The sequence below is a fragment of the Symphalangus syndactylus genome, chromosome 3, assembly GCF_028878055.3.
Source record: "Symphalangus syndactylus isolate Jambi chromosome 3, NHGRI_mSymSyn1-v2.1_pri, whole genome shotgun sequence".
Taxonomy (NCBI): Eukaryota; Metazoa; Chordata; class Mammalia; order Primates; family Hylobatidae; genus Symphalangus; species Symphalangus syndactylus.
Window position 1 is genome coordinate 33,541,099 of NC_072425.2, and position 14,809 is coordinate 33,555,907.

Genomic DNA, 14,809 nt, shown 5'->3' on the forward strand with positions numbered 1-14,809 from the left:
TGCACTCTAGCCTGGGTGATAGAGCGAGACTCCGTCTTGGGGGAAAAAAAATAAAAAAGCTTCAGAAGAGCAAATCTTAATCTTATCTGTAAATCCAATATGTATTTATGGGTTTGCTTAAAATCCCGTATTTACACAGATTATAGTGATACAGGTTGAGTATCCGTTACCTGAATTGCTTGGGACCAAAAGTGTTTTGGATTTTGGAATATTTGCGTTATACTTACCTGATTTAGCATCCCAAATCCAAAATCTGCAATGCCCCAAGGAGCATTTCCTTTGTGTGTCTTGTTGGCACTCATAAAGTTTCAGATTTTGTAGCATTTCGAATTTCAGATTTTCAAATTTGGGATGCTCAGCCTTGCACAAACACACAGCACTCAATTGCCTTTGGTTCATCATGCATTGGTGAGTTACTGGAGTGAGGAACCACAGAGTTCTGCAGTATACTAAGTTTGTTTTAGTCATTTGACCGGTGGGAAATGGCAGCCTAGGATTTGTCAACACCTGATCTCCTCCTAGCTTGTAAGGATTAATGCAACAGGCTGGGAGATCTGATGCTAATATGTAGTGTGTAGGTGTAAATAGGTTGAATGATTATTTTTTTCTTCTCCACGATAAGGAATTGCATATATGAATGCTTTAGATTAGTCCATGCTACCTCACATTAAGCCTACTTTAAAGCAAGCATTTTGAATAAGTTGGACTGGAATTCTTCCTCTGAGATACAATAGCTGGTAAATGTGCAATAAACATGTGGAGGGAGGATGAGTCACATTTACAATGTCTTTGTTGTAACCATAACTCTCTTAAGTTATCAATCATATATTTTCATCGAAATCATAGAGTATTTCCTTCACACTCACTCACTTTTCTCTTATTGCATCAGAATTTTACTATAATTTATGTTAAAATGGGCTATCCTCGCCTACCAGTGGAAAAACAATGTGAACTGGCCCCTACGCTTCTTACTGCCATGGAAGGGAAGCCTCAGCCACAGCAGGATAGGTATGGTTTCCTCAATTATCTAATTTCCCTCCTACAGGAGTCAACAACTGCCTTTCAAATATTAGTTCACATACTTGGTTTTACTTGAGCAAATGGGGAGGTCTTGAGCTGTTTTAGCTGACAAATAATAGAATTTTCTGTGGTACCTCAAAGTTACTGTTTTGTTAATACTATCATAAAATTTCTTGATGTGAACATTGAAAAATGTGCAGAACTAACATTTATCTAAGTCTATGCATTTTTTTGGCTAGTTATCTTGAAGCAGTTAATTTTACGTGATTGCAAAAATTAGAATTAAAAATCCTTTGCATCAAAACATTTCTATCTTGGAAGATACAGTTTCACAGTGGTTTTCTTAAGGAACAGAGCACTCGTTTGTATTATTTTGGGAACTGGTGGGGTAAAAAGGGTTTTAGATAGCATCATTTGTTTCTAGGCTTAGGCAAAAGTTCTTTGTTGTAGCTCTGTCATAGTGAGAATCATGATAAAGAGTGCAGAAGTGTAGAGGAAAGATGGAGTTAAATCATGTTTTCAGTTCACCTTTTAGAGCATATTCATTTTTAAAGAAATACTGTAATACAGAAGAAGTTTACAAGTAAAATTAATAGACATTACAAGCACTGTTTGAAATTATTTTCAGATGTTTTAAGAGTATCAAAAGGTGTTAATGAAAGGAATTACTGAGGCCTGTTACTTAAATTCATGCAGTGGAAATTTTAATGTTGTATTCAAAATATTAATATGATTGATTTTTAATTTTTAGAATAACTTTAGTTGTGGAAAGTAATTTTTTTTTTTTTTGAGATGGAGTCTTACTCTGTTGCCGAGGCTGGAGTGCAATGGCGCAATCTTGGCTCACTGCAACCTCTGCCTCCCGAGTTGAAGTGATTCTCTTGCCTTAGCCTCCTGAGTAGCTGAGATTACAGATGCCTGCCACCATGGCCGGCAAACTTTTTTGTATTTTTAGAAGAGATGGGGTTTTACCATGTTGGCCAGGCTGGTCTTGAACTCCTGACCTCAGATGATCTGCCCACCTTGGCCTCCCAAAGTGCTGGGGTTACAGGCGTGAGCCACTGTGCCTGACTGAAAATAATTCTTTTATTTTTATTTTTATTTTTTATTTTTTATTTTTTATTTTTGAGACGGAGTTTCACTCTGTCACCCAGGCTGGAGTGCAGTGGCACGATCTCGGCTCACTGCAAGCTCCGCCTGCCGGGTTCACTCCATTCACCTGCCTCAGCCTCCCAAGTAGCTGGGACTACAGGTGCCCGCCACCATGCCTGGCTGATTTTTTGTATTTTTAGTAGAGATGGGGTTTCACCGTGGTCTCGATCTCCTGACCTCGTGATCTGCCCGCCTCAGCCTGCCAAAGTGCTGGGATTACAGGCATGAGCCACCGCGCCTGGCCTGGAAAGTAATTCTTTTTGAAAAGGCAAGTAAGTCGAACTTTACTTAAGAGTTCATATAAAATCTCTTGTGGAAACTTCAGATATTAACACTGAGCCCATTTGATGTATTTTTTTCGGATAATTTTAGTCATGAGCCAGATTGGCTAAATGCTAATCATCACTCAATATACTGAGCTTTCAATAAAAAAGAATTCTAGGCCAGTCCCTAGATTAGGACTTTGTAAATTAGTGGTGTTGAAAAGCAATGTCTCTTGCTTAAAACTGCCAGTTTTTTTTATGTGATTTTTATTTTGTCTGTGTTTTGCATGTGTAAAAATCTCATTTTTTAAGTAGTTGCAATAAATGTAATTGTTTTTTCAGCTTAATGCATCTTTTAATACCAACCCTTTTTCACATGAAATACCCTGTTGAATCATCAAAATCAGCTTCTCCGTTTAATCTTGCTGAGAAACCAAAGACTGTGCAGCTGCTTTTGGACTTCATGCTAGATGTCCTTCTGATGCCTTATGGGTGAGTTAAAAAATAAAAACAAAGCAACCTTGTTCTTGACTGCTTTTACTGCAGGGAGTTAAGTACTATTTTAAATGATTAAACTCTCACTAGTAAATGAATGCATCTCAACATCCATTTACGTTTACAGAGATTTTTTTCTTCTAAACCTCTTCTAAACTTCAGCTCCACTGCTTATCGGCTTTACAAATGCTGAGTTGCCATTGCGATTTTAGACTCTACCTGCCTAAGATGAAATCAGTCTTTCCCCATAAAAATAGTTCCTCTTAGGCCAAGGTGGGAGGATCACTGGGGGCTAGGAGTTTCAGACCAGCCTGGGTAACAGAGCGAGACTCTCTAAAAAAAAAAAAAGTTTCTCTTTTAAATTTACTATTAATGCTATGATGGTTCTCTTTGCCACCTAGCCATACAATGATAAATTGTCTCCAGCTTTTCTCTTCTTTGTTGCTGCAACATCATTTGCATAATGCCTCCTTCCTTCTCCTTGCTGTGTCTGGAACTCTTCCCACTGCTATCATCTAGTTTTGCCTCTTTTCAACTGTTGTCATAATTCTTTCCCAGCGGCTCCACTTCTTCAAATCTCTCTACACCCCCTCTCTATGCTTTTCCCGATTTTGAAAACACAGATCTCATCAGGCAACACCTTAAAATCCTTGGTTTCTCATATCCAGTCATTAATACACTCATGCATTTCATGCATGCTTATGTGTCCTTGCTGTTTATTTTTAAGAGAATGCCTTTCTGTCTGCCTAGAATGCTTCTTCAAAAACAAAGAAAGAAAACAACAAAAAGACACTTTGAAAAACAACATTCTGGCCAGGTGCAGTGGCTCACACCTGTAATCTCAGCACTTTGGGAGGCGGAGGCGGAACAGATCCCTTGAGCCCAGAAGTTTGAGACCAGCCTTGACAACATGGCAAAACCCTATTTCTACAAAAATTAGCCAGGCTTTATGGCATGCACCTGTAGTCCCAGCTACTTGGGAGGCCGAGGCTGGAGTATTGATTGAGCCTGGGAGGTTGAGGCTGTAGTGAGCTATGATCATGCCACTGCACTCCAACCTGGTGACAGAACAATATCCTGTCTCAAAAACAAAAAAAAGAAAAAAAGAAAAAAGCATCCCTAACTGGCTTAAGGGTCAACTCCGTTTGTCTCTGACACATTTCTTGCCCTAGGCAGATATAATTGCACTATTTTCTGTGTCATAAAAACACGAAACACCCGCCTATATGGCCACTGTGTGTTTTTGCTGCATTGTAGACATTTCCTTCTCCCCTAGTAGATGGTGAGCCCCTTGTAGCCGAGACCTGTTTCATGTAGCTTTGATCTCTGGCATGGAGCCCAGATTGTGATCTACTTCTGGTCTCCTTACTTTGTCCATCTGCCAGATAAATTTTTCCAAAATGCTGTTTGCGTCTTGTTTCTTTGCTGATCACAAAAATATATGTACATGATAAGCTAGGCATGTGGGGCTCCATATCATTTGTTTCTCAATCCAGAAATGAGAGTTCATGCGGTGTGATGAACAAATTTGTTCTCCTCCTGCCCCTCTTATTTGGAAGCCCAATTTTCTGGGCCTTCAGTCACTCCATGTTCACTCTCACCACCTGTTATTATCATTTCTTATTTCTCAGCAGTTTCTTTGCATCTGATAAAATGGCAGATGCTATTACATGTGTTAGGTTGTTACTGTCTCAGCTTACCCCAGATGGCAGAGACTCGATCTTACATCTCATTATATTCCTCTGTCTTGTGTTTAGGATGATGTTTGTTTGTTTGTTTGTTTGTTTGAGATAGGGTCTCAGTCTGTTGCCCAGGCTTGTGTGCAGTGGTAACTCAATGCAGCCTTGACCTCCTGGGTTCAAGCAGTCCTCTCACGTCAGCCTTCTGAGTAGCTGGGACTACAGGCACGCACCACCACGCTCAGCTAATTTTTTTGTATTTTTTGTAGAGATAGGGGGTCACCAAACTCCTGGACTCAAGTGATCCTCCCACCTTGGCCTCCCAAAGTGCTGGGATTATAGGCCTGAGCCACCACACCCAGCCTTAGGATGTTTTATGCAGTATTAAGATGTATTAACTTATTGATTGATTTACTTAATGCCACCAGTCTTGCTATAACTGAGAAATAAAAAAACTTCTTTTTATATTTGTTAAATCAGGAGGCAGCCAGAATGACAGGTGATGATGGCTTTGGTAGATAAACCTTGAAATTCACATTTACCTTAGGAACATGATGTAACCAAGCCAGTGATTCCTCACATTTTTCTTACTAATGAGAACTTGGGTCATTCATATAATAACATTAAAGTGATTCCTTAAGAGATTTTTAAAAAATAGATAAATTTAGGAATTGAATGAATGTGACATGTAAGTAATGTGGAATAATTTACTATCCTATCAGGTTCTAAGTATTTTCTTGAGCTTTTATTATAGTGGATATTTTATTATAATATCCAATATGATAATGGAATTTATCAGCATAGATCTTTAATTTTAAGAGATCTGAATTAATATTTATATCAAAAACTTCATTTTGTAGATGAGTAATACCAGTTTAATTGGATCAAAATGAATTTCTTGGAGATCTTACTTCTCCTCCATAGAAGCTAAAATGAAATAGGGATGATAAATTAACCAGAGTGGTGCAGAGGGCTTTGAACATGTAATGGGAAAAGTTAGTTCTTGTGTAACTTTTCTTCTTTGGGCCCTTTTGAGTTTTTTCATTTTGGGGACTTTATGTGCTTATGTGGTATGTGCTTATGTGGCCGTTTGGAGGTTTCAGTGGGTTTTCTAATGTAGGGATAAAGACCTCAGTTCAGGGTGGATTGAAGGGGAATTACAACTTTGTAGAAATGAGAACGACTGTAAAAATACTCTGCTTTGGGTATAGTACAATAGCTCCTCCCAGTCCCCTTTGTCAACAAACTTTTCCCCATATTTGGCAGCTCAAAACTCAAAATGTGGTGATTCTGGAGTAGCTATTAGAGCAAGGAGATTGAGAGTGATCAAAATATTTATATTCATTGTTGGTAACGGTTGTAGTTCACTTGTAACCAAGTTAAATGACGTGCTCTCTGGTTGATTTGCTGAAGATACACCTTTTCTAGATACCTTAAAATTTTTTTTTATGATGAAATTTTAATCTCCAGTCTTCATTCTTCTAGTAAAGTACAGTAGGAGGACAGTATATGATTGAATGTTTTGTATACATATGTAGATGTAAATGCCTGTGTTTTTATAGAGAGTTAAAGTGTTATTTCCTTTCCAGTTACGTGTTAAATGAATCCCAGAGTCGCCAAAATTCATCTTCAGCACAGGGTTCTTCTTCAAACAGTGGTGGCGGTTCCGGAATCCCACAGCCTCCTCCGGGAATGAGCTTTTATGCAGCTAAACGAGTTATTGGTGATAACCCATGGACACCTGAACAATTGGAACAGGTATCACAGACTGCTTGCTCATAACAGTACTTGATTGTGGACACTTGCCCCTATGAAGTTCGTGAATCATATAAAACATAATTCTAGTATATTCAGGCTCTCCAGTGAAATGTTTGAAAGAAGCAGTTGATGTAATGTGTTGTTTTCATGCTAGTTATTTATTAAGCCCTAGGGGCAGGGAGGAGTGGGACATGCTGTTTAGTTTTCCTAATATTGCTTACATATTTCAAGTATAAAACACAACTCGCCTATAAATTGAATATGTTTAACTTTTGTCATTTTATTTTTTAACTTTTGACATTTTAATTTTTAAATTATAGGTTTAATTATCATCTAGCTTTTATGGTGCAGTTAAAATACAATTTTTCTTACATTATTCAACTTTTAAGGGCTGTATATTTTATGTAAAGTGAGGAGCCCCAGCACCTCACAGGTGACAATGTGGGGAAAAGCATGACTCCCTGTTATATTACTTCTTGGGAATTTAAAAATTGGTGTTAAGAATTTTATTCTGGATTTAAACAGGACACAGATGTTCTCTGAGCAGCTTTTAAAAATGACTGGTGCTCTACAGAGAAGGTGCCTCACTGTGTCTGTCATCAGGCACTTCAGGGAAGAACAGATGAGATCAGTATGTAATTATTTTGGAATTCAAGCAACATGGGTTAGTCTTCTAATCCTTCTTTTATTTCTCCATGGCAGTCTAAATGATTTGCTCCTTTTTTTTTTGGGGGGAAATGTAAGTGACCATTGATTAAAACAGTATTCCCAGGAGAGGGAAAAAGAGGCAAGTGGGGCATTCTTGCCATTAACAAATTTATAGAATGTTTTATTGAGTGAGGGATATAATTGATTTGATTTCCTTCTTCATGTTTTATGGATCTTTTTTTTCTCCTTAAACTATTATGTAAGTAAGAAAGGTAAAGAATTAACAGAGGCCGGGCGCAGTGGCTCATGCCTGTAATCCCAGCACTTTGGGAGGCTAAAGCGGGCGGATCATGAGGTCAGGAGATCGAGACCGTCCTGGCTAACATGGTGAAACCCTGTCTCTTCTAAAATATACAAAAAAAAAAAAAAAAAAAAGGCCAGGTGTGGTGGCTCATGCCTGTAATCCAAGCACTTTGGGAGGCCACGTTGGGCAGATCGCTTGAGGTCAGGAGTTCAAAGCCAGCCTGACCAACATGGCAAAACCCCATCTCTACTAAGAAAACAAAACAAAAACAAAAATAAGCCAGGCGTGGTGGTGTGTGTGCCTGTAGCCCCTGCTACTGGGGAGGGTAAGGCACGAGAATTGCTTGAACCCAGGAGGCAGAGGTTGCAGTGAGCCAAGATTGCACCACTGCACTCCAGCCTGGGCGACAGAGGGAGACTCTGTCTCAAAAAAAAAAAAAAAAAGTTACTTGGAATCCTTTCACACTAGTTTGTCATCTGTCTACAGTTTGCTCTGTGCATGTGTGTGTGTTCACAGTTTTAAACAATACATTTCTACTTGTCATGTAATACATTATTTGTAGTTTGCTTTTTATGTTGAACAGTATTTTGGATTTTTAAAAAAGTAATTCTTTTTAATGTTTGTATACAATTATATGTGATATTTTTTAACCAGTCTCCTATTGATGGACATCTGTATCATTTTCAGTTTTCTTTACACATTTTTTGTTTAGTTTATATCTTTGTGTACTTGACTTCCATGTGTCATTTTTGTGGCTGTACAAATGTTTGAATCTTTTCTGTTGTAGCTGTTGTTAAAAGTAAGTTGTATTGAGCAGGGGAGGGAAGGCAGGCCCTTTTTTGATCTGTTATGCTTTTTTAAATTGTATTTTTTTCTCATTTAATAATTGTAAACTTTATTAATCCTAGTATATGTAAAAACTATTATATGGCTGATTTTTTAAGATGAAAATGAAATTTTATTTTTTCAGGTGTATTTATCCTAGTCATTTGTAGTGAAATTCATAGCATCTTCACATTGCATGAAGTTCTAAGCAGAATCTCTCTAGTCTGTTTCATTTCAGCCAGTCAATTAAATTGAAAACTGTTTGATTAGAATTTCACTTGCATTGAGTAGCTAACATTTGAAATCATATCCTTTGTATGTAAGCAATAGAGTGAAACTCCATGGAATGTGAGTTGTTTAGTTCTTTTTTCAACTGTCAGAAAAATCCGTGGAGCACTATATTCCTAGTGTACCACCCTCTTACCTGGAGGTCCCAGATTTGGACTTCAAGACCTCATCACTCTAGAGAGGCTGTGTAACCTCACTAGGGAGGCTGTGGATCATAATAATTTTGGAGTCAGAGAGACTTGAGTTTGAATCCTGCCTTCATCGTTTACCAGTGTCTTAATCTTTTAAGCCTTGCTTCAGTATTTTTAGCTAAAAAATGGGTATAATAATTGATTTATTAGATTGTGAGGATTAAGTGAAATTATGAATATATATGCTTTAGTACAGTCCCTGGCACATTGTAAGCCTAAGTAGGAGCTGCTACTGTTGTTACTGCTCATCTTTGGCTTGTGACCACACTGATATGTTAAGCAGTACTTTGAGTGGGTGTCCTTTGCTCCCCTGACCATTCTTTCTCCTTCCCTTCATTTATCTACAGTGCAAATTGGGAATCGTGAAATTCATAGAAGCTGAACAGGTGCCTGAACTCGAAGCTGTTCTCCACTTGGTGATTGCCTCTAGTGATACACGCCACAGTGTGGCAACGGCAGCAGACCTGGAATTGAAAAGCAAACAGAGGTAACTACTTCCCTGTAAGCTTTCAAGATAGAAAGGACTAGATTTCTAAAAACTTACTTGCCACATTTTTTTTAAGGATTTTTTGTAATGAGGCATTCAACTTAGAGGAGATTATTAAATATACCTAGTTTGTAATAAAGTTTGCTAAAGAGTTGAATTCTGTGTAAGACAGAAGAAAATCTGTGTGGAGATGCTGCTTATAGCTGGAATAGGTTAGGAATGGCATCACAATCAATGAGACTTTTGGCTAGGTAGATGAACTTAAAGAATTGTTGTTAAGAAAAGTGTCAGTTCCAAGAAGTTACTGATTTGTATTTTTTTCTCTGTCTCAAACCACTTGAGATTACTTTTAATAAAGACTATGTATGTATTATGGTTAATACAGTGAAAATTACATTCATGAAAAGACTTGCTGAATAGATTCTAATTCACACACGAGGAGATACAGATAGGAAATAGACTTATAGAAAATATTCCGTATAAGAAATAAAGTCAATGAAAAATAAATGAAGTCAATGAAAAATAAATGAATGGGATACCGTAGCAGTGGATAAACCCATTTACATTTCTATTGAAACTGCGATTTTTATTTTTATTTGTATGTTTATTTTTTGAGACAGGTTCTCTCTCTGTTGCCCAGGCAGGAGTGCAGTGGCACGATCTTGGCTCCCTGCAACCTCTGCCTCCCAGGTTCAAGCGATTCTCATGCCTCAGTCTCCCAAGTAGCTGGGACTACAGGTGCTGGCCACCACGCCTGCCTAATTTTTGTATTTTTAGTAGAAATGGGATTTCACCATGTTGCCCAGGCTGCTCTCGAACTCCTGAGCTCAGGTGATCCACGCAGCTCGGCCTCCCAAAGTGCTGGGATTACAGGCATGAGCCACCACGCCTGGCCAAAACTGCTATTTTTATACCCTGTTGATTGGCATTATAAATTGAAATGAAGTTTTGGAAAGCAGTTTGCAATAAGTAATGAATCATAAAGATATTTCTATCCTTTTATCTCAATATTCTTGGAATTTATCCTAAGGAAATTACTCAAAAGCAGAAGGAGCTTTAGAAAAATTTTATAGATTTGTTCATTATATCATTTTCTATCATTGTTAAAATATGAAAACAAATTCAGTTTTCCATAATGGGGATATAGTTAAGTAAATTACTGTATGTATCTTTATGGAATGTTATATATTTGCCAAAATATGAATGAAGTTAATTACTACTAAGTTTTTAGTTTGTTTTACTAAAGTGTTTTTTTTGTCTGAAATCTCTAAACCACAAGTATTATGAAAGAAAAGCAATGGCGGAGCTCGAGGATTAATTAGTAGCAATCAGCTGAGGAAAGATGTAGGTGAATCGTATCTAAAATAGAATTGTAGAATGTCTCTGAGGATAGCGGAATTGTGGCTATTCTAAGAAGAAGCATATTTATAAACTATGAAAGAGAAAATAAATCCGAAAAGCAGTTAAAGTAGCTTCATCTGTTGTGTTTGCACAAACACAGGATAGCTTGAAAGCAGAACCAATGTCAAAGGGCAGAGAGAATATAGCATGGTAAACCAGTCAAATGAAAGGAAGGATTACATTATTGCTAGGTTTATGAAATGATTGGGTGGGATCTGCTGCAGAGGGTGGGAACGAATCACCAATCGCCTTTTTTTTTTGGTTTTCTGAGACAGAGTCTAGCTCTGTTACACAGGCTAGAGTGCAGTGGCGCAATCTCGGCTCACTGCAATCTCTGCCTCTCGGATTCAAATGATTCTTGTGCCTCAGCCTCCTGAGTAGCTGGGATTACAGGCGCACAACACCGTGCCCAGCTAATTTTTGTATTTTTGGTAGAGATGGGGTTTTGCCGTGTTGGCCAGGCTGGTCTTCAACTCCTGTCCTCAGGTGATCCACCCGCCTCGGCCTCCCAAAGTGCTGGGATTACAGGTGTGAGCCACTGTGCCCGGCCTTCACCAATCATCTTATACCTGAATTCACCTTATTGTGGGGCCCAAATAGAATTAAGTCTTAGTGACTAATAGCAACATAACTACTCTGCAGAATTAAAACTGCAAGTGTGTACTGGTACATAAGGAAGGAGGGGGAGGCTGGGAATCACAGTGACATAACATTAGAGAAATACAGTGGCTTGCAAGCTTCCTAGATGTGGCTTTAATTTCATGGGTACAAATTTTTTTGTCACTTTCCTTATCACTTTCGAATTGCCAAATGGTTAAACAGACGAATCCTACCCTGCCCCAGGCCTCTTTGAACAAGTGTAGTAAAGCTCTGCTCTGTTGGAGTTGCCCCATGCCATTGGCCCTGAGAACCCATCTATGTAGGAACAGTGTCCAGTTTTCTTGTGGTACCAAATTGTGCCATTGGATACAATAATCTGTTGAGTCAGGGTGGGATAAGTGATTTGTATTTGTTTTGGTTTAAAAACAAACTTTGATAGAAATTAGTCCCTTTCTTTTCCTTCTCTTCTACAATGTCTTTTTTTTTTTTTTTTACTTTTTTTTTTATTAATTTTTTTTGCACACAAAACAAACATTTTCTAAAAATACATACAAACAGATGCATATCAAACATATTAGGAAGGTTGCACATGGGAAGACAGGGAATAGAAATGGGGAATGGGAATTAAAGAAAATAAATGAGAGAGGGACTTTGTATGGATCAATGATAATAACTCAATCCTCTATTTGACAAAGAAGAAGGAGAAGGAAGAGGAAGAAAAAGAAAGTGGGATAAAGGATCAGAGAGGGAGGAAAATAGAAAAAATTAGAGTATGACTCCAGGGTAGACCTGTTTTGTTGTCACTGGGTTGGTTGGTTGGTTTGTCTGTTGTATTTTTCATATGTTTCGCCATGTTGGCCAGGCTGGTCTGGAACTCCTAGCCTCAAGTGATCAACCCGCCTCGGCCTCCCAGAGTGCTGGGACTACAGGCGTGAGCCACCATGTCCAGCCCCCACATTGCTTCTGGCCTCTGTGGTAGACCTCCCAGACGGGGCGGCCAGGCAGAGGCGCTCCCCACATCCCAGATGGGGTGGCCGGGCAGAGGCGCTCCTCACTTCCCAGACGGGGCGGCCGGGCAGAGACGCTCCTCACTTCCTAGACGGGGTGGTGGCCGGGCAGAGGGGCTCCTCACTTCCCGGAAGGGGTGGCCAGGCAGAGGCGCTCCTCACATCCCAGACAATGGGCGGCCGGGCAGAGGAGCTTCTCACTTCCCAGACGGGGCGGCCGGGCAGAGGCGATCCTCACTTCTTCCCAGACGGGGCGGCCGGGCAGAGGCGATCCTCACTTCTTCCCAGACGGGGCGGCCGGGCAGAGGCGCTCCTCACTTCTTCCCAGACGGGGCGGCCGGGCAGAGGCGCTCCTCACTTCTTCCCAGACGGGGCGGCCGGGCAGAGGCGCTCCTCACTTCTTCCCAGACGGGGCGGCCGGGCAGAGGCGCTCCTCACTTCTTCCCAGACGGGGCGGCTGGGCAGAGGCGCTCCTCACTTCCCAGACGATGGGTGGCCGGGCAGAGGTGCTCCTCACTTCTTCCCAGACGGGGCGGCTGGGCAGAGGCGCTCCTCACTTCCCAGACGATGGGTGTCCGGGCAGAGGCGCTCCTCACTTCTTCCCAGACGGGGCGGCCGGGCAGAGGCGCTCCTCACTTCCCAGACGGGGCGGCCGGGCAGAGGCACTCCTCACTTCCCAGACGATGGGTGGCCGGGCAGAGGCGCTCCTCACATCCCAGACGGGGCGGCCGGGCAGAGGCGCTCCTCACTTCTTCCCAGACGGGGCGGCCAGGCAGAGGCGCGCCTCACTTCTTCCCAGACGGGGCGGCCGGGCAGAGGCGCTCCTCACTTCTTTCCAGACGGGGCGGCTGGGCAGAGGCGCTCCTCACTTCTTCCCAGACGGGGCGGCCGGGCAGAGGCGCTCCTCACTTCCCAGACGGGGTGGCGGCCGGGCAGAGGTGCTCCTCACATCCCAGACGATGGGCGGCTGGGCAGAGGTGCTCCTCTCATCCCAGACGATTGCCGGCCGGGCAGAGGTGCTCCTCACATCCCAGACGATTGCCGGCCTGGCAGAGACGCTCCTCACTTCCTAGACGGGGTGGCGGCTGGGCAGAGGAGCTCCTCACCTCCCAGACAGGGCGGCCGGGCAGAGGCGCTCCTCACATCCCAGACCATGGGCGGCCAGGCAGAGACGCTCTCCACCTCCCAGACGGGGCGGCGGCCGGGCAGAGGCTGCAATCCCAGCACCCTGGGAGGCCAAGGCAGGCGGCTGGGAGGCGGAGGCTGCAGCGAGCCAAGACCATGCCACTGCACTCCAGCCCTGGCAACACCGAGCACCGAGTGAGCGAGACTCTGTCTGCAGCCCCAGCACCTCGGGAGGCCGAGGCGGGCAGAGCACTCGGGGTCAGGAGCTGGAGAGCAGCCTGGCCAACATGGCGAAACCGCGCCTCCAGCCAAAGGAGAAAAAGCAGGCAGCGGTGGTGGTGCGCGCCGGCAATCCCAGGCAGCCCGCAGGCTGGGGCAGGAGAATCACCGGAGCTGGAGGCAGGGAGTCTGCAGCGAGCCGACTAGATTCCAGCCTGGGCCACAGAGGGAAGAAAAAAGAAAAGAAAAGAAAAAAAGAAAGAAAAAAGAAAAGAAAGAGGGAAGGAAGGAGGGAGGGAGGGAGGAAGGAAGGAAGGAAGGAAGGAAGGAAGGAAGGAAGGAAGGAAGGAACAGTGTCAATTGCCCATTTCATTTGTGTGTTTCTAACATTTTCTTTTGTTAAGAAATGTTGAGGCTATAATTTTTTTGAAATCACTGAAGGAGGAGGAAAAAATGATTTTAACAACCTGTTTTGAAACCTTTCATAGCTTAATTGACTGGAATAATCCTGCCATCATTAATAAGATGTACAAGGTGTACCTTGGAGATATACCACTGAAGACAAAAGAGGTAGGGGTTGTTTTGATTTATTCTCACATCAGCGTAAAAAGTAGTTTGTTGACATGAACTATATATTTATACATTCTCTTCTAGTTTCATTTAAGCTGAATCTGTGTTATAACAAAATGCTAGTTTTAAGTCGTGCTAGTTTAGATGAATTAAAACCTGGTAATTTAGTTTACTGGATCTGGTGTTGTAAATTCAGATTCCTAAATAACAATGACAAACTGTCTAGAGTAGGGATTGACAAATTTTTTCTGTAAATTTTGTAGGCTTTGCAGGCCTTATGGTTTCTCAGGTTGCAGCTGCTTAACTCTTATAACATGAAAGCAGCCATAGGCAATACATAACGGAATGAGCATGATTGTGTGCCGGTAAAACATTGTGGATACTGATGTTTGAATTTCGTGTAGTTTTCATGTATTACAAAATATATTCCCTTGATATTTTTTAACCATTAAAAAATGTAAAAATGATGCTTAACTCATAGACCTTATCAGAATAAATGGTGGGCCAGATTCGGACTGTGGGCTATAGTTTGCAGACTTCTGGTCTAGAATCTAGAACAAAAGATGGGTTCTTGTAAAGCCTCAAAGTAAGACCTTTGCCTTAATAACGTGAGTTTTTTTTAGTTCACTGTGTTTAAAAGTATTCCAGGTCCAAACCCAGACATACAAGGATTATTGTTTGCATGCTTACATTCTTGCTCTTTTTTGTTTGAGATGGGGTCTGGCTATGTTGCCTAGGCTGGACTTGAACTTGTGGGCTTAAGCTGTGCTCCTGCCT

The 14,809-nt window shown here is 41.5% G+C and overlaps 1 protein-coding gene across 3 annotated transcripts in view; it reads left to right on the forward strand.

The window, feature by feature from the left end:
• Window positions 1-14,809, forward strand: part of ECPAS (Ecm29 proteasome adaptor and scaffold) — a 126,193-nt gene that overhangs the window by 43,057 nt on the left and 68,327 nt on the right. For all 3 annotated transcript variants that reach the window (XM_055271514.2, XM_055271516.2, XM_055271513.2), the window contains 5 exons: window positions 890-1,008; window positions 2,778-2,927; window positions 6,199-6,367; window positions 8,971-9,110; window positions 13,951-14,032. In XM_055271514.2, coding sequence (XP_055127489.1) covers window positions 890-1,008; window positions 2,778-2,927; window positions 6,199-6,367; window positions 8,971-9,110; window positions 13,951-14,032 — 660 coding nt within the window. The remainder of the gene's footprint in view (window positions 1-889; window positions 1,009-2,777; window positions 2,928-6,198; window positions 6,368-8,970; window positions 9,111-13,950; window positions 14,033-14,809) is intronic.